The 19430-nt window shown below is 45.5% G+C and overlaps 1 protein-coding gene and 1 pseudogene across 1 annotated transcript in view; one reads left to right on the top strand and one right to left on the bottom strand.

Annotated features, from left to right (window-relative positions):
- Positions 1-19430, bottom strand: part of POR (cytochrome p450 oxidoreductase) — a 64040-nt gene that overhangs the window by 24244 nt on the left and 20366 nt on the right. The window contains exon 2 of the mRNA XM_016199005.2: positions 9097-9288. Coding sequence (XP_016054491.1) covers positions 9097-9275 — 179 coding nt within the window. The 5' untranslated portion in view covers positions 9276-9288. The remainder of the gene's footprint in view (positions 1-9096; positions 9289-19430) is intronic.
- Positions 15447-16780, top strand: LOC107526531 (snRNA-activating protein complex subunit 2-like; annotated as a pseudogene).

Consider the following 19430-nt stretch of genomic DNA (forward strand, 5'->3'; position numbering starts at 1 on the left):
TCCTACGAAATCATAAATTTCTTATTCATAATTCCTATGATTATATGATTAACGATAAAATTATATGATTGATTTAAGAGAATCCAGGAGCAGTGGGGAGGGAGAAGGAAACAAGACTGGTGACGAGAGAGGATAACTGTTAAAACGAGCGATGGGTGCATATGAGTTCACTCTTCTATGCTCTATGCTTTGGTGTTTGTTTGATGTGTTCCATAATAAAAGCTTTGTTTTTCTTTAAAGCACTCTCAGGTGCCAGCAGTGAAGCAGAGATGGGAGGTCAGGGTTGGCGGTGCACTACAGTGCTTCTCAGGGCAGTGAGCACAGCAGAGGAGTGCAGCACCCGGGGGTGGGCCGGCTGGGAGGAGGGCTGTGATACAGGCCCCATCAAGAAGGGTGGCCCTGCTCAGCTCCAGCCACTGCTGGCAGGCATCACTGTGGCCTGATGTGGCCAGATTCTCTAACTTTTTTTCAGAAGAAGCTGTAAGTCTAGGCTTTATGTGAAATTGCCAGCCTCTTCATTTAAAAATTTAAAAATACTGTGTAAGCCAAAGCCAGCCTGTGGGCCGGTTTGCCTTAGAGGCAGCCACACACACAAATTTAGCATTTACTAATTCAACAGCCATTCTCTGAGTACCTTCACTCTGACAGGCACTGTGCCAAGCTAGGGACCCAGACAGGAACTCAGTGCTACCTCAGCACCATGGGAGGCAGAAATAGAAACAAATTCCCACCCAATAAGAAGGGTGCTCCATGCAGAGTGCTGTTTCACATGTGTGAGGTACAGAGGAGCTTCAGACTCCTGTGGGAGCCATCCTTCCTCTTGGCTCCTTTCGGTCAGGGGCTGCCTGGTGTGGAATGCTCTCTCCAAGGGTACCAGCTGCGTGAAGGCTGAGGAGTGAGTAGAAGTGCATATGAAAGAGTTACTTTTAAAATTATTATTATTATTAAGAGAACGTGTTGCTTGTAACGTTCCTCTTTAATAGGTCATTAATTGCAATTAAAAATAATTCAAAAGATCTCCCCTGGGGAAGAAAATGATGTTCATGAATTAGAAGGCTCAATATTGTAAGACGTCAATTAATTTATAAATTTGATCCAATGCCAACTAAAACCTCAACAGGTGTTTTTTTTAACTTGCTTGGTTTTGGTGGACAATTAGTCTAAAAGTTATATGAAAGTGTAAAGGACCCCAAAAAGCCATGAGAATCTTAGAAGAACAAAGCTGGAGGGCTTAGCCTACTAGATATCAAATCAAGAGTTAATATAAAATCATAGATAATTGAACACTATGGTATTGGTGAAAGGACAAAAGATAGATCAACAGAACAGAACAAAGTCTAGAAATTGACCCCCACATATATTGTCACCTGACTGATAGCAACAGTGACACTGAAGTGCAGTGGGAAAAGAATGACCTTTTTCAATAAGTGGTGCTGGGTCGAGTAAGCACCCATGAGGGAAAAAAACTAATCTTGAAGCACCTCACACAATTCACCAATGCCAAATTGATTTCAGCTGGATGGCAGAGCTAAGTTGAAAGGCTACGACAATGATGCTCTTACATAAAAGAACATCTTTATGACCTTAACTAACGAGCTCTACAACTGGACACAAAAACATTAACTGTAAAGGGCAACCAAAAGGTTGACAAATTGGATTAGTCAAGAATTTCTGATCATCAAAAGACATTATTAAGAGAGTAAAAAGGCAAGTTACACAAGGGGAGATGATATCTGCAATACATTAATCTAACAAAAGACTCATACCTAGACAAGTCAACAAGAAGACTGATAACTTTATAGAACAAAATGGGCAAAGTCTTGAACAGACAGACCTTCACAAAGGAAGATACCTAAATAGCCAATAAACACATGAAAAGGTCATCAGTCATCAGAGAAACAAAAATTCAAACAGGATACCACCACATGCCCATTAGAATGGCTAAAATTTAAAAAGCTGACAAAAATAAGCATTCGTGAGGATGGGAAGCTACCATATGCTGGTGGTGGACTGAACATGGTACAAACATGGAGCTGAATATAAACCTTCCCTATAACCCAACCAATTCTACTTCAAATCACATACTTAACAGAAATATGTCCAGATGGGAACCAAAATACAAGTATTAGAACAGGATGTTCACTGCAGGCTGGAAACAATCTAAATGTACATCATCATTAGAAAGAATAAATGATAGTTTATTTACACGATAGACTACTATGCAGCAATGAGGATGAAAGAACTACAACTACACACAATATGGATAAACCTCAGAGACAGTGTTGTGAAAGAGACCAAAGGATACACATTCTGTGACACCACCACTCATCTGTCATGAAAAGTCAGGAAGGTGGGTGACCTGGGGTAGTGTGACTGGATGGGGCAGAGTGACATTTTTTTTCTGAACGCTGATTACATATGTTCATTTTGTGACAAATAATCAAACTGTGCACTTAGGATCTGTGTACATTTACGTTTGTGTGTTATATACTTCAGAAAAAGGTTACAAACAAAAACAAAGGTGGTCTTCTAGAACCTACCTTCCCTCTAAGCCCTGCCACCTACCTGGTGCTCACCTCTACAAGTTGGCCCTGAGGAGCAGAGGAAGGAGTGGCAAGTGGCCTAACCCCGCTAACCACAGCTCTTGATCAGCCTTGAAAAAAAATTTTTTTAAGATTTTTTTTTCACTTTACTGTCTTCCTTCTAACAGCCTTGATCCCTTTTTTCCAGTTGACCCCTATCCCCAAATCTCCTAAACTTGCGTTTTGCTAACCTCCCTTGCCCCATCAGCTTACTTCCAGAGGAATCCTCGCCCTCCATGTCATGGCCACTCCCTCTCCTTCCCAAACCTGCTCCTGAGCCTGTGTGCCTTGTCAGCCTCATCTTCAACTGCCCCTCCTGTCTTCTTCACACCCAACCAGGCCCCCGCGGCCCATCAGCTGTGCCTTCACTGTACTTGCCCTTGGAGACTCTCTCCTCAGGCCTCATCATCTCTCACTGGACCACTTCCTGAAAGGACTCTCAGCCTCCCTTCTGTCTCCCGACTGCCCTCCATCCATCCCCCACATAGCCCACATGGGGCCCTTCTGATCATTTCACTGTTCTATAAGAACACTCCAACTGGGCTCCAGGCCTCACCTTTTCCACACCCCCATGCCCACTCTATCCTGAACACTCACCCTCACAATCCCACCAAATGGAGCACTGCCTTTCTATCACATCATGTGGTCCTTCTCCCTCTGGGCCTCAGGTGGATCACCATAGCCTGTCAAACTCCCACTCTACTTACAGACTCAACTCAAATGTCACCTCCTCTTGAAAGCCTTCAGCAACCTCAAGTCAGAGCCTGTCCCTGCTCCTGGGTCTCCCTGGCTCTTCACATGTGTGTTTTCTAGCACAGCCCACTCCAGATAGATCTGTTCTCGTGAATGCTCCTCCCATGGGACTGGAAGGCAGGGGCTCCGTTTTACTGATCTGTCACAGGGCTTAGCACAGTCTTACATTTTTCTGACTTGATGGATCCCAGGATGTTAGCCAGGATTTCAACATCACCTCCCGTCCATGCTGCCCCTTTCTGCCAGAGGCTGGGTAGCTTCCATGTACTTCACCTGCGCTACGGTCAACATTCTAGTCCCAGTGTTGCTCCTGAGGTGGAACCCTGCCTGGAAGGAGAGTCAGGGCAAAGTCTACTCTGACAAGTGTATTACCTCCTCTCCCATCCCTATCCTGGAGGGTAAAGACTGTCTCCAGTACCCTCCTGGACTGACGCTGATTTGGGCTCAGAGAACAAGCTCCAAGCTCCAGAAGGGTCCACAGGTGGTCTTTGTCAGCCAGCCACTCACAGACAGTGGCAGCAGAGAACATCTGAGGGTGCCTGAGGTTCTGAAAGCCAAATCTAGAATGGTTATGAGGGCCCTGGAGGCCAGAACACCTGGGGAGATTCATTTCCACCACAGGCCCTCCTGGGTCCCCTGTACCTAGAAGTGCAGGGTTGGGGGACTGCAGATATGTGTCCTAGGCCTCCATGCTATTCAAAGTGCCTGCTGGTCACACACACTTGGTCTCATTGATTTTGGTTTCACTGGTTTGGTTTTAAAAAATATTCATGGCTAAAGGTTTGGACACAGTGTCCCAGGTGGCCAAGGCCTTAACAGACCTTAAAACACCAACCAGAAGCCACCAGAAATCATGGTGAGAATTCCTGTTTATAGCCCTGGGCCACACATAGTCCCCACACTAAGCTCTATCACACCCCACTGACCTGGCAGGTAAGGGAAGGTCTGTGTTGAGGGAGCAACCATCTGTGCTCACTGAAAATGAGCAGTCAGGGACCATGGTGCAGGATTTATAGTGGAAGGTCCAGGCTTGTGGCCAGTTGTATCAGTTAAGTGATCTCTCTGAGTCTGTTTTCTAATCTTTGAAATGGAATATTAACGATATCTAAGAGACTGAAGGCAGCACGGCAAAGTGTGGAAAACATGGACTGTGAAGTTTGCAGATCTGGGTTCAAAAGCCAGCTCTACTACTTATACGTTAGGTGGCCTTGAGCAAACTCCTCAATCACTAGCACTTTAGTTTCCTCATCTGCAAAATGGGATTATAATACTTTCCTTGAAGGTCTCGTGAAAGACTGGAGATATCAATAATAAGGAAAAAAATAATAACACATGTAATTTGAAGGCTCATCATGCACCAGGGCTAGGGCAAAGGGCTCTGTCATGGATTATGCCATTTAATTTTTATAATACTATGAGAAATGTACTGTTATTATCTTCAATGTACAGTTGAGGACACGTACTTCAAAAGATTAAGTAATGGCAAAAGTCACACGGCTACTATGTGGTAGAGTCAGGATTCAAACCTTAGTGACCCAATTTTAGGGCCCAGGACTTAATCACTGTACTATAAATGTTTCCCTGTACAGTATACACATAAAACACCTGGCCATAGCAAGTATTCAACATGATATAATGAGGCATGAGAAAAGAATCTGTACAGTGTAGAACACTACATATACAACATTAAAATTTTATGATCAAGAAGAGGGAACTGTAGTTTCAGCATCCTGGCAAAGGGAAACCATTCTAATCTACAAAATACAAGCACTCCCACAGTCTAGGAGTTTTATTGCAAGTCTATCTTGCAAGGCAAGAGAAGTGACAGGGAGAATGGCAGTTACATGCGCTCCCATAGCACATCCATGTCCTCACTCACTGCAGTGGGGGTGGTACACCTATTTTACAGATGAGGAAACGTAGGGCTACTGTCAGCTGGAAACTGGACACTGGTCTCGTTATTTTGAGTACCTGATTTTTTACACCAAAAATACTTTGCTATACCAGGAATGCACCTGTATCAGCCCCAGCTGGAACAGGCTGAATACCAGCTCACCTGCTGGTCTGCCCTCTCAGCTTCCAGATGTGGCACCACTTTCTAGGACCTTCACAACACCACCTCCCACAGCACATCTTCCAGTCCTTCCCCCAGGGTAAATACCTTCTTTCTTAAGAGTTTGGCAGCCAGCATCTCCCTCTTCCTCGCCACCCCTTTCTTTGGTGGGCCTCTCTCCGATGAACCATGAGGCCACCGACCCTGTCTAGCACACAGTTCTGTTGCAGAGGCCCTGATTAGATAATGCACATGAAAATGCTTCATAAGCCATTTGTTAAAAGTCCTTTCTACATCCTGACTTCTCAACTTCTATAATGTAAATGCCACTTCTGTATTTTTACAGCACCTAGCTAGAGCTCGATGCAAAATACATTCTGACACCAACACTAATCAGCTACCATGGAAGCGACCATCATAAACAACACCTCATTTAATACTTGCAAGAGCCCCATGAGATCGGGGTTATTGCCTCCATTTAGCAGATGAAGAAACTGAGGCAGAGTGAGGTTAAGGGTCTTGCCCAGGATCTGCCCAGCACTAGTTACAATGCAAGCTTGATAAACATGGGGACTTCATCTACCTTATTCATGGCTGTTTGGGACTTAGTAGGGCCTTGGTAAATATTTGCTGAGTTGTTTTAAATGTAAAATGTAAAACTAATGCCCTGTTAGTGGTAAAGCAGGTCCTTGAATAATGTTTCACTCAGCATAGTTTTAATATTAATGAGATGTCCTAGGAACTTAACTCTTGTTTACATCAATTAGCCTGTGGTAAAATTGATTTCATTATCCTATCAACAATATTAAGTAAGGACTTACTACAAAAAATTGTATTTTCTGAATATCTACTTTAAAGTTCGAGGACTGCAACTTTTCTGAGAGAGAAAAAGGTTACCAAAACTGGAATAGGGGACTAGGACTTGACAGGAACCTGAATGCTCACCCTGCCCAACGCTGGGAATTCTGACCTAAGCATGGCCCCATGCTCTGCACCTAAGACCTGCTCCTTGTGGAATCTGGGGAGCTCCCAAGGGGCTGTGCCCTGGGGCTCTCCCAGTACAGGGCCTGGCCTGCTAGATCCTACTCGAATCTGCTTGAAAGAACATGACCCAGTTGCAGGAATGATACAGAACTCAATCTGGAGGAGACAGTGGTACACCATCATTTTTTCATATCTAAAAACCATCTATACTTACTTCCTTAATATTTTTTCTTTAAACTAAGTCATCTTTTCAATTAAACTTTCTTAAAAGGAAGCTTTATGGAAGGTTTAAAAAGTCAATAAAATAAATATAGTGTTAGTAAAGTCAGGCTGAATACTGCCTAGGATATTGTGAACTAATTAAAAAAAATACATATTTGGTCTTCATCTTGTTTCTGGCACAAAGCTCCTAAAACCTTAGACTCCTAAGTGATAAGAGCAATAAAAGCATCTTCTGCTATTCACAACAAGCCCCTTTCATCCACACCTGAGTTTATGTTAATAAAATGACTTGTGGAAAACCCCTAAGGATGGGGCTAGTAGCTAAGGAAACAGCCCCATCCCTAACCTCTGGGGAAGGGAGAGGGACTGGAGGTTGAATTAATCCCCAGTGTCCAGTGATTTAATCAATCATGCCTACATAATGGTCCTCCATAAAAACCTACAAGGATGGGGTTTGGAGAGCCTCAAGACTGCTGAACAGGTGAAGGTGCTGGAGAGTGGAGCACCTAGAGAGGGCATGGAAGCTCCATGACCTTTCCCCATCCTTTGACCTACTAACCTTTTCCATCTGCTGTTCCTGAGTTATATCGTTTTATAATAAACTGGTAACCTAGTAAGTAAACTATTTTCCTGAGTTCTGTGAGCCACTCTAGCAAATTAATCAAGCCTGAGGAGGAAATATGGGAACCTCTGGCTTATAGCTGGTTGGTCAGAAGCATAGGTGACAAACTGGACTTGCGACTGGTGTCCGAAGGGGACAAGGGGTCATATGACACTGAGACTTTAACCTGTGGGATCCGATGCTAACTCCAGGCAGCTGGTGTGAGGAGAGTTTGAGAACTGCTTGGTGTAGGGAGTGTTGAGAGTTGAGAGAAAAAATAGTTTTCCTCTTATATTGTCACTCTCCAAAACTCTAAGCTGGAGATAGCTCTCTTCACTTATAAAAAGAAATTAGCAAGTTTAGGTATAAGGACTTATTAGCACCAAACTGCAATTTTCTCCTTGCCAGTAATGAAAAGAATTGTAAGAAAATTGTAAAAGGAGTAATCACCATGCTACATGGTCCTGTGCCCACAGCACCTCTATGATCCCATCCGTTTACAAAATGGAAATGTAATAGGCAGCTAGACAGTCATGAGTGGAGCAAGGACGATGAGCCAGGCACAGAAGGTCACCAGGGCTGGAAGTCCCAGGTGCCTATCAAGAGGCAAAACTGGGAAAACAAGGAACTCACCCCCAGGGTCACCTTTCCTCACCCAGCACATGGCTGGTGATGCAGTTGGCTTGAACCCCTGACCTTTCATATCAGCTGGTCATGGTTTCAGATCCCCTGACTTTTCCTCCCTAACGATAACATCTAGCCCAGCCAGCTTGGCTCAGCGGTTGAACATTGACCTACGATCCAGGAGATGAAGGTTCCAATTCCCAGTCAGGGCACATGCCCCAGTTGTGGGCTTGATCCCCAGTAGGGGGCGTGCAGAAGGCAGCTGATCAATGACTCTCATTGATGTTTCTCTTTCCCTCTCCCTTCCTCTATCTGAAATCAATACACATTTAAAAAAATAAATAAATAAAACTAAAAATCAATAAATATATTTTAAAAAAAGATAACACCTAGGCCTCAGTTGTATTTCAGCTCCAGACACAGAGAAGCAGCAAAACCAGACAAGTGACACCCTGCTGCCTCAGGACCAGATGCACTGACTAATCACCCCCTGTCCTGGCTCCAACCAATCAGCCCATGACCCTGAAAGAGCACACCTGGAAAGCTGATGAATATTCTATTGGGACCCTCTCCTGAGAGCTCCCCTAAGATGCCCACCTGCAAGAGAGATAAATACCCTCAAAGCAAAGGACCCAGCAGTGGCAGCTCATCCCAGGCTAACCCCCTGAACTTGTCTCCAAGAACCCCTTTTCTCTGGCTTCCTAGTGAACTAAAGCAGCCCCACCTAGGGCTCTCATGTTGCTTCTTCTATGCCCTTCCTTTTTCACTGTCCCAAGTGTGTTTGTGCTGTGGCCAATAAATTCTTGCTTGCTTTGTTGCATTTTGTCTCTTGACTGAAATCTCTCGTTCAAGAAGACAAGAACTGAGGTCTCATTGTCTTGCGGGTAACAGAAAGATCACAGACTGGGGAGATGCCAGTTCCAGCTCTGCCTTGTGCAGATGACTCTGGGCAGCATCTATAACATCCCTGAGCCTCAGGTTATCTATCAGTAAAATGGCCTTCCACTCTGAATGGTCCCTGTGAAGTTCGAATAAGGCAGGCATAAAAGGACCTTGGAAACGCTGAAATGCTGTGTAAACATAAGGAAGATTTGAAGCATAGTCTACCAATAAGGCAAAAGCCAGACTCATCCCAAAATGCTGTGGCGAACCTTGCCTCTCTCTCGGCTGGCTCACTCCAGACCAAGGCCCCAAGTACAGAATGCTGGTTGGACTGACAGAAGCATCCCAGATCTCTAGAATGCTGAGAGAGACAGATCCTGAGCAGTGTCACTTACGTTGCTTGGATTCTGGTGAACTCAGGGATTTCGTCTTTTTTCTTTCTGAAGAAGAACCAGTAGGTCAGGAGACCCACAATGAGTGAAAACAGAATCATGTCCATCGTGCTGAAAAGAGACACTTCCTCAGCCACAGTCTCAGACCCAGTGGCGCTGGTATCTGTGTTGGAGTCCCCCATGTTGATCACGAAACTGTGGGGAGAGAAATAACAGACTTCAGCAGGGAGCAGCAGGGTCCACCTGAGGCCTGCTGGGGAGACCCCTGAAAGCTTCAGCCTGGACCTCATGCCCCAAGGGCTGCAGCAACAGGCCAAGCACCAGGGTAGGAGCTGCTGGCTCCTGAGGAATAACTTTTGAGTAACTGTATACACAGATAGTTCATGCTAGCAATGTCATTTAGGGTGAACACTTGGGACTCCGAATCACATTGTCTCAGTTTGACCTTTGGAGTGCTGGAGATTAAGTTAGCTTAGAGACACCAGTGCTCCATGCCTATAAGACTGACTCCAAAAAAACCCTAGACACCAAGGCTCGAGTGAGTTTCCCCAGCTAGTGATACCTCATATGCGCTGCCACACACGGCTGCTGGGAGAATTAAGAACTGTCCGTGTTACTCCCAAGAGAGGACAACTGGGAGCTACCAACACAGATTTCCTGGTTTCTTCTGGACTCCACCCTATGAAGCCTCTTCTGTTGCTAAGTTTAGTCTGTACCCTTCTGCCATAATAAATCACAACTGGGAGTAAAACAGCTTTTCTGAGTTCTATGAGTCCTAGTGAACCAGAGGGTGGTCTTGGGGACCACCCAACACACCAACCTAATTAGTTCCTTTAAAAGATGCTCAACTGGTCCTTCCACCATTGAAACCTGACATACAGGTAGATATTATATGAGTTAACAAAGACCAACGTAAGAGCACCCGAAACCTCAGCAGTTCACTTATGCCACCTCTCAATAAGGCTAGGCTCAGCTCAGCTCAGCTCTGAAGTTGCATCATTCCATTTTGCAATTACTGCTTTTACCAACTGGGTTGCTTTCACCACAACCATGGTTCCCAGATTCAGTCAGGAATGCCCATAGTATTTCAGCAACTCAGGCAACAGGAGATTGCTTCATATGTGACTTCCGTTAGCTGCCACTGCCTCCAGGAAGTGACAGGGCCGGCCCTGAGCAATTAGAACACCCTAGCATCTGAGGGCGTCAGCCCTTCCCTTCTGCAACTTGGGAGTTGGTTGTTCATAATAGGCACTCACTTCACTCTTTGCTTTCTCATTAATCTGAGGTGCTTCCTAATGTCTGAGTTCCTGAGATAAGCTCAGCTCATCCCTTTTGATATCTTACATTAAAGGACAAACTCAACTTTAGTGCCCACAGAGAGTACTGTTTCTATTTAAGTATTAAATTATAAACACATTTAACAAGTATTCATTGTTAGTCGTCTTTCTATCCAACCTTGTCTTGTCATCTGTCATGCCCACAAGCCTTCTGTCAAGCTCTCACAAAATCAATAAGAGAGAGGACCTGCTGGGATGAATTTTGGAAGGACCACAAAATCATGAGGCAGCAGACACTCAGAGCTGTGCTGGAACCAGCTGGGAGTTCTGGTCAGGACTGATGTGCTGTCACGGGGAAGCCCCCAGCTGGCATCCCTCACAAAGCAGCAGTCAATGGACAACGGTTTCCTGTCCTGCTGCCCTTCCAACTCAGGTCTCCCAGCCCCCTTTCTTTACCAAGGGGGAACTAATGCCCACAAGAGATTGCTGATAGATACGCAAGTTGACTGCACAACTCAGAAGAGAAAGCTCATTCCCAGCAGATGGTTTCTAAGTGACAGTGCACTGCAGGGCCAGGGAGACTGCACCTCAGCACTCACACAATCCCATTCTTTAGATAACGGTTGGGTTCAAGCCTCCCAGACCACTGCAAGAAGCCACTGTTAGAGACTACTCCTAACAAGCCCTTCTCTGCACAGTAGCCAGTGGGATCCTTTGAAAAAGTCAGATCTTGTCACTTCCCTAATCAAAACCCTTAAATGGTACAAAATCTAAAGTCTTTACCTGGCCTATAAGCCCAATATGATCTGGCCCTCGATATCACTCCCACCACGTTTCTCACTACTCTGCCCTTTCCTCACACTTCACCAGTCACACTACCCTCCTTGCTACTCCCCAAGCCTCCTTGTGCTTCAGGGCCTTTGCACATGTTAACATGTTGCCCAGGGTTGTCTCCCTCACTGCATTCAGGTCTCCACTTGGCTATCACCACCTCAGAGAGACTTTGCCTCACTGGTCACCCTCCCTCCCCTTGCCCCCTCACAGGACTGATCACTACCTGACATTATCCATTTTTTCCCACTGGCCATCTCTCTAAACACAGGGTTAGCCAACAAGGGCAGGGACTTTGCTTTGTTCACATCCTGGCAGATAATGAGCACCTAGTACCAACTTGTAAATAAATAAAGGTATGATTCTAGAGTAAGTGGGTTGGTAAAGCATGGCATACAGATTATGCAGCAGTTTCATAAGCTGAAAAGCACAATACAAATATATCATCAGAACAGTTTGTGAAGCTATGTCTACTCTTCTTTATTCTTGCTCTGTCTCTAATACCTGCACTTCCTGCTTCTTGCAACATCTCAGGCATCTCCATTTTAGTTCAGGGTCTGAACACCACAAATTCCTGTCCCACTGTGGAAACAACCAGGCACTCCCGCTGGAAATTTAACTGGGTCCCTGAAGCAGGTAGGGATGGGGCTCAGGCCCTTAAGCCTCCACCAGCACACTGCACACTGTTAGCACTCAGATGTGGGGTCTCAACAAAACTGAGAATGTTCCCAGCAGTTCTGACTCTAAGGTGTGAAACTTCAGACAGATAAGAGCTACAGAGGAGCTCTGGAAAACACCTGGCAATCATTTATCTGAGGCTGATCTGCAATGCAGAAATGGTTAAGCAGCTTGCCAAGTGGCAAAACCAGAAAGAGATTGCCAGCTTCCCAGGGGAGGGCTGTGTGCAGTACCTGTCTGAGAAGGAAGACCTATTGAACACCTGTCTCTCCCCTGCTCTGCGGGAGCTCATGAGGGAAGAACAGTGCCTCTAAATCTGGTGGGAAGGAAGGGCTGGAAGGCTGGCAAGAAGGAAGTCAACCTGGGAGGAAAAACTTTGACCCCACACTTCCCACACTAGGACACAGAGGAGCATGCCTGGGGGCTGAAGCTGTTAACAAGCTATTAAACCATTTTTACTACTTCACTTAAACCAGTATTTTCACACTGAAGCACATACACACCCCCACCCACATCTCCAGACTGCATCTCTATATCCCTGCCCCAGAGCTATTACATGTGCCTGAAATGCTCTTCCTCTAGTTGTTTACTACTCAGTCTTCAGGCCTCAGCTCGAATGTCACTTCCATGGGTCGCACTTTCCTGGCAAAATGCTTGGTACATAATCCAGTGCTCAATAACTACCCATGGAATGATTGAAGGCAGTCAATGAATACATTATGACACAGAATGCAAAATTTGCATCAATAGATAGCTTGAAGCTTGTGGATTTAAATGACATTTGGCAATGGGACAGAGGATCCTAAACTCTCTCAGTTCATGGAATCCCTGGTATCTCAGTAAAATTTTTGTGGTATTCTAGGCCCAAAGCAATACCTAATAGCTCCATATGGGAAGTAATTAGGTCTAAACAACCACTAAAACCACAGCTTTGCAAAGATACAAAGTCATCAAAAGAAATGTAGAAGATCTAACACTGAAATTGAACTACCCCAAGACAGTACTAACATGGACAGATATAGGCTTTCACTGATATGGACTTCCACTGCATTGGAAAATTAGGCACCTCTGGAAGTTTACTGTGGTGCCTCAGCAGTCTAGGAACAAAGACCCTATGACATAAAGTCACTCTCCTCTGCTCTGTGGCATATTTTGATGGGAAAATTTTTGGACATCCTGCCTAACAAGTGTCCTCTACTTTAGGTGTGGCAGGGTAACCACAAGACTGTCTGAGGTCCCTGCAGGCACTCCAAGGACTTTGGGAGCCCTGTGTGATCTTTTTGCCCTGTGAGTCATTTCTTCTTTCCATGTGCAAAGCTCATAGGGCCAAATACAACATTTGTCAGCAATAGGAAAAAAAAAGAAAAAAAGAATAAAGAAATGGGCTTGAGAAAATAGAATGAGTAACTTTATATATATATAGATACAGATACATGTATCTATATATACATACATATATATACACACATACATACATACATATATATATATATATATATATATATATATATATATATATATATATATATATAATTGATTTCAGAGAGAGGAAGGAAGAGGGGGAAGAGAGAGAAACATCAATGATGAGAGAGTCATTGATAGGCTGCCTCCTGCACGCCCCTACTAGGGATTGAGCCTGCAACTGGGCATGTGCCCTGACCAGGATCTGAACCTCGATCTCCTGGATCCTAAGTCGATGCTCAACCTCTGAGCCAAGCCAGCAGGGTGAAAGAGTAATTTTTAAACTAGACCAGTCTTGCCACAGCCCTGCCACCAGCTGCCTGAGCCTCTGGGCAAATCCCTTATGTAAAATTAGGCACAGAAACGAGGGTATGTTCAAAAGACCACTCCAAATAGAGCAGATCTGACTTTACCTTTTATTACAAATTAGGTCTATACATAAGCTTTTATTTTGATTATACAAGACAGAAAATGGCATAGATAGATAAACACTATTCCTCCCAAATTTCAACAGCTAGCCAATTCTCACTAATGATTAGCAACTCCAGTCCCTGCCCCAGTCAGCAGGCAGCTCAACACAATGCAAAGCAGGTGGACAAATCGCTGGCCTCTCAGGCCAGGGGCATTGGCGGGACCTTCGCCAGCTTCTAAAAGAACAAACAATGTAAGAACGCAACTTTTGGTCAGTAAACAAGACTGATCAACCAACTCGGCACTGACATCAGAGTGAGCCCATCACCTGATGCAGCAAGAAGGAAGGAAGGAAGTGAGCAAGCAATTTAGCCAGCCCCTTCAGCATGCAAATCCCCCAGCAGCAAACAGTCACTGTCACCTCGAGGCAGACCAGAGGAAGGTTTCGCATCCATCATCCGGTTACAGTGGGACGGTATCTCCCCTAAGGCAACCTGCTAAAGAGCAGTGCTCAAAGGAGCAACTGGAACAGATTCCTCTCTAGCTAGAGTCCACAGAGTTTATCATCCAAAGCAAGATGTGGCTGGTGTGGATTTCTTTGGGTTTATCCTGTTTGGGATTCTCTCAGCTTCTTAAATTTATAGATTTGAGAACTTTTCAGCCATTATTTCTTCAAATACTTTCTCAGCCCCACCCTCTTCCTCCTCTCCTTCTAAGACTACGATCACATAAATATGTTTTATTAGTCCCACAGGTTCCTGAGGCTCTGTTCAGTTTTATCAGTCTAGTTTCTCTGTTGTTCAGATTAGGCAATTTCTACTGTTCTATCTTCAAGTTCATTGATGATTTCCTCTCCATTTTTGTGGAATCATCCATTGAGAGTTTTTTATTTTCCAGTATCGTGTTTTTTCAGTTCTAAGATGTCTATTTGGCTCTTCTTTATATCTTGTATGATTCTAACATCTGTGTCATCTTGATGTTGGCATCTGTTCAGTGTCTTTTCCCATGCAAGTTCAGAGTTCCTAGTTCTAAGTATGGTGAATGATTTTTTTAAAAATCCTCACCTGAGGACATGCTTATTGATTTTAGAGATAGGAGAAAAGGGGGTTGGGGAAGGAAGAGGGGGGTGGGGAAGAGAGAAATATTGACTGGTTGTTTTCCCATATGGGCCACAACCAGGGATTGAACATGCAACCTAGATATGTGCCCTACCTGGGAATAAAGCCCACAACCTTTCAGTGTACAGGACCATGCTCCAACCAACTGACCCACACTGGCCAGGGCTGGCGAGTGATGTCTTTATTGTATTCTGAACATTTGGGGCATTGTAACACTCTAAACCTTATTTAAATCCTCTCTTTATCTGGCGTCTGCCACCACACTGGTGGGGGATGCAGAGCGCCAACTCACTGCTGTCATTCATAGGCATAGCCTAACAGTTACAATGCCATGGGGAGGCCTGGTGTGGGGAAAAATAGAGTTCTGAGGACAAAGAAAGTAAGATAGTCCAAAACAGTCAAAGAAGTTGCACCATTATCTGAGCCGCATCATGAAAAATGAACAGGGTCTACCAATCATATAAGGGAGATAAGAGAAATCCCAGACAGAATAAGCATGTACCAAGGCCTAAACCATGAAAGACCAATAGCTACAGAATCTGGTGTAACTCAAGTGCAGTACAAGGGGGCATCAGGCATGAAGACCCCACAACGGCGATGAGCAGCCCCAGCACACTATCTGGGCGAGGTGACTGGCAATGCCGCGAAGCAGCAGCTGCTCCGACTACTGCAGACATGGCAGGGCCAGCAGGAGTGGGACGCCATCGAGCTGGCCAGGGAGCTGCCAGGTCAGAGCAAGGCCAAGATTTGGGATTTCCTCCAGCAGTTCAAGGGCTGTGTGGCCCAGGAAGCCATTCAGAGGGTACATCCAGGTGGCCTAAAGGGTCAAAGGTGTCTGGAAACACAGCCCCAGCCCTCATCGAGGTATGGATGAATCTGGCTGAGAAGATAACAGGCCCATTGGAGGAAACCCTGACTGTGGCTTTCTCACATGTATAGCCATCCCTTAGGGAGGCCAGGGGTGTCTCTAGGTACAGGGTCATACATAAGAGCCTAAGTAAGTTATGGATCTGTGTCCTGGGCCCTTTCTCTTGCTAACTCTGTGACTGGTCAGTCACTGGACACCTTGAACCTCAGTATCCCCCCTCTGAGGCCATCTTCTGTATGTGACACCTTCCTTGGGTGAGCAGGTGGAGGTGGAGGGCTCAGCACAATTTATAGGGCAGCAAAGTGGCTGAAGAGGACTTCTGCCTTTCTTTTCCTGATCAGTCTGCCTGCCAGGCGCCCACCATCATGGCTGTGGAGCCTGTCAGCCTCCTGCACTCCAAGCCCACACAGGCACGTGGAAAACTACAGCCCCTTAACACCCTTAGTGGACAGGGGAACCAGAGCCCTGAGGTTCCTGGCCCCACCCCTGAGGGACCTTCTGAATTCCTGGCTGTCCCCTCTGCAGAGGGAGACCTTGAAGTGGACTTTGAGAAGATATACAAGTACCTGTCATCCATCTCCCACAGCTGCCATGGCCCTGAGCTTTCAGCAGCTGGTGAGAAGAATGGGGGGAAGTGGGGGCTGTGGTGGTGGGGTCCCAGGCAGCAAGCCCTGCCCTCCTCTTAACCCTCCTCTCTCCACCCACCACCAGAGTCAGCTGTGGTCCTTAACCTGCTCGTGGCACTTCCCGATGAGCTGCCTCACCTGCCCTGTGCAGCTCTGGTTGACCATATGATGGATACATACCTACACCTGATGGCCCCCCAGTCGGAAGCCAGCAGTGAGAGCCTGGGACCAGGGGCTGAGGATTGTGGAACTGGCTCTAGAGGACAAGAGGAGGACAGCCAGGCCATCCCTCAGGCACCTGAGAATGCCAGGCCCGGCAAACCAAGATCTGCCTGGCAAGCAGCTGGGGTCTGCCCCCTGAACCCATTTCTGGTACCCCTGGAACTTCTGGGTCAGGTGGCTACCCCTGCAAAGTGAGGGGCCCAGCAGGCAGAGGACACACCAGGCATCTGTGAAGCCCTGGCCCTCAATTATGCTTGGGCTAGCACTGGGTATTCATGAGGATCTGGTCATAGTGGAAAGCCCCTAACTTGGTGTGCAGTACCAAGTGGCCTTTAAGATGTTCCGTACAACAGGGGGTCCCAGAAATGAAAGCCCAGTTGTATAGGAGTTCAGCCACAAAACTGAGGTGGGGGCAGCCAGATGGCTGGGCTAAAACCACCATCAAATACTACCCCCCTCATTGGTCCCTCCCCCTTCCTACATCCTGTCACCTATGCCCTATAACTGAATAAAGTTGTCAATCTGTTAAAAAAAAAAAAGTGTCGTACAATGGAATGCATTTGTATGGGTGGGTGTAAAGGTGGTAAGAGATTAGCCTTTTAAATGAGACTGAGACCAGTGTGCAAAGGGCCCAGGAGCCCTGTATGTGTCTAAGGTCTTTGGGCCCTGGGCAGCAGGTGATGACAGGGTGAGGGTGTGACATGATTAGAAAGAACTATGTCATACAATGGTGCTTGTACCATGTCATGATAGTACAGTCACAGAGCCTTGATCAAGATAATCTAGACTAGCTATACTAGAACATGCTCAGGCCAATGTTCCACAGCAGATGCTTAAATGCCTCTAGCTAACAACCTTTCCCCTATATAACAGGGCTTATAAGTGTGATCTGGAGACACATGACTGTTATTGTGAAAGCTGGATCTGGAAAGCATGACTTGGCGAGAAGCAGACAGAAGAGCCAGCATCACTCAGCACAAATTGAGCTGACAAAATCCCAAGGGTCTGACCACTGGAACTGCAGCTGGTCATGGAGAGACATGCAGGCTTGTTTCAATCAGTCTCTCTGGGACCTTGGCCACCTGGCCTGAACACCAAGTGGGGTGAACCCGCAGATCCCAAGTCCTTGGCAACATACTCCAGGGCCTTTTGTGGGTATAATTTAGTAACACTATTAAAAGTTAGCACAGGGCAATTTATGGGTACAAGATCCTTCGTAGGAGTTCTGTGAGATAACAGAAAATATATATATTGGTCTCTGTTTCCTGTTCCTGGAACAGCTCCTAAAACCCTTGGAATTTCCTAAGTTATAGGAGAGAACAAGCTGCTGGGAGGCATGGCCCCCATCTTAGCGGATGTGCCAACAGAAGGCTGGGTAATCTGAGTTTAATGACAGAGAGAGTACCTGCCATCCCAGGGGCCTGTGACAAAGACCCCCCAAATGAATTAATTCATTAAACTGAACTGGCTGATTGGTGACAATGCTGAGGGAAAACCCCAAGGCTCTGACCCGAATATATACTTAAATCCTGACTCCTAGAACTCTTTTGCTGAACCCTTTGAATAAATACACACATATTCTTCTAGTTTACATCAAACAAGAGCTACGGAGAGCAGAGGCAGACATCCCACACAGTGATAGGTGAGCCCATGACATATCCTAAGGCCTCAGGAGAGAGGAGGAGAAACGAGGCAGCTTAGGGCAACCTCTGAAAATGGCAGGAAGGACGAAGTACTAACTCAATTAAAAACCTGGTCCCAAGAGTTTTTGCACAGCAAAGGAAACCATCCACAAAATGAAAAGACAACCCACTGAATGGGAGAACATATTTGTCAACACATCTGATAAGGGGTTAATACCCAAAATTTATAAGGAAACTATAAAACTAACCGCCAAAACAAACCAATTAAAAAATGGGCAAAGGACATGAATAAACACTTCTCCAAAGAGGACATACAGAAGGCCAAGAGACACATGAGAAAATGCTCAACGTTGCTAATCATCAGAGAGATGCAAATTAAAACCACAAGGAGATATCACTTCACACCTGTCAAAATGGCTCCATCAACAAATAATGAGTGCTGGCAAGGATGTGGAGAAAAGGGAACCTTCATGCACTGTTGGTGAGAGTGCAGACTGGTGCAGCCACTGTGGAAAACAGTATGGAGCTACCTCAAAAAATTAAATATGGAACTGCCTTATGACCCAGTGATTCCACTTCTGGGAATTTATCTGAAGAAATCCAAAACACTAATTCTAAAGAATATATGTACCCCTATGTTCATTGCAGCATTATTTATAATAGCCCAGATTTGGAAGCAGCCCAAGTGTCCATCAGTAGATGAGTGGATAAAACAGCTATGGTATATTTACACAATGGAATACTACTACTCGGCCATAAAAAAAGAAAATTTTACCCTTTGGAACAACATGGATGGACCTGGAGAACATTATGCTACATGAAATAAGCCAGTCAGAGAAAGACAAGTACCATATGATCTCATATGTGGAGTTTACTGAACAAGCCTGAACTACCAAGCAAAATAGAGACAGACTCATAGATAGAGAGCAGGCTGACAACTCTCAGGGTAAGGGGAGGCAGGGGGTGTGGAGGGATTGAGCAAAAAAGAAAAAAGAAAAAAAGAGAAAAAAACTCATGGACACAGACAACAGTGTGGTGATTATGGAGGGGAGGATAGGGGGAGGTGGAAGAGGGTATGGGGACATAAATGGTGATGGAAATTAAATGAAATTGTTAAAACAAACAAACAAAAAAACCTGGTCCCAAGAACAGTCTGTGCTTCACACAGAGCTGTCTTAGCTTTATCAAGGAGCTTCTTATGG

This window comes from Miniopterus natalensis, chromosome 3, assembly GCF_054644295.1.
Source record: "Miniopterus natalensis isolate mMinNat1 chromosome 3, mMinNat1.hap1, whole genome shotgun sequence".
NCBI classification, from domain to species: Eukaryota; Metazoa; Chordata; class Mammalia; order Chiroptera; family Miniopteridae; genus Miniopterus; species Miniopterus natalensis.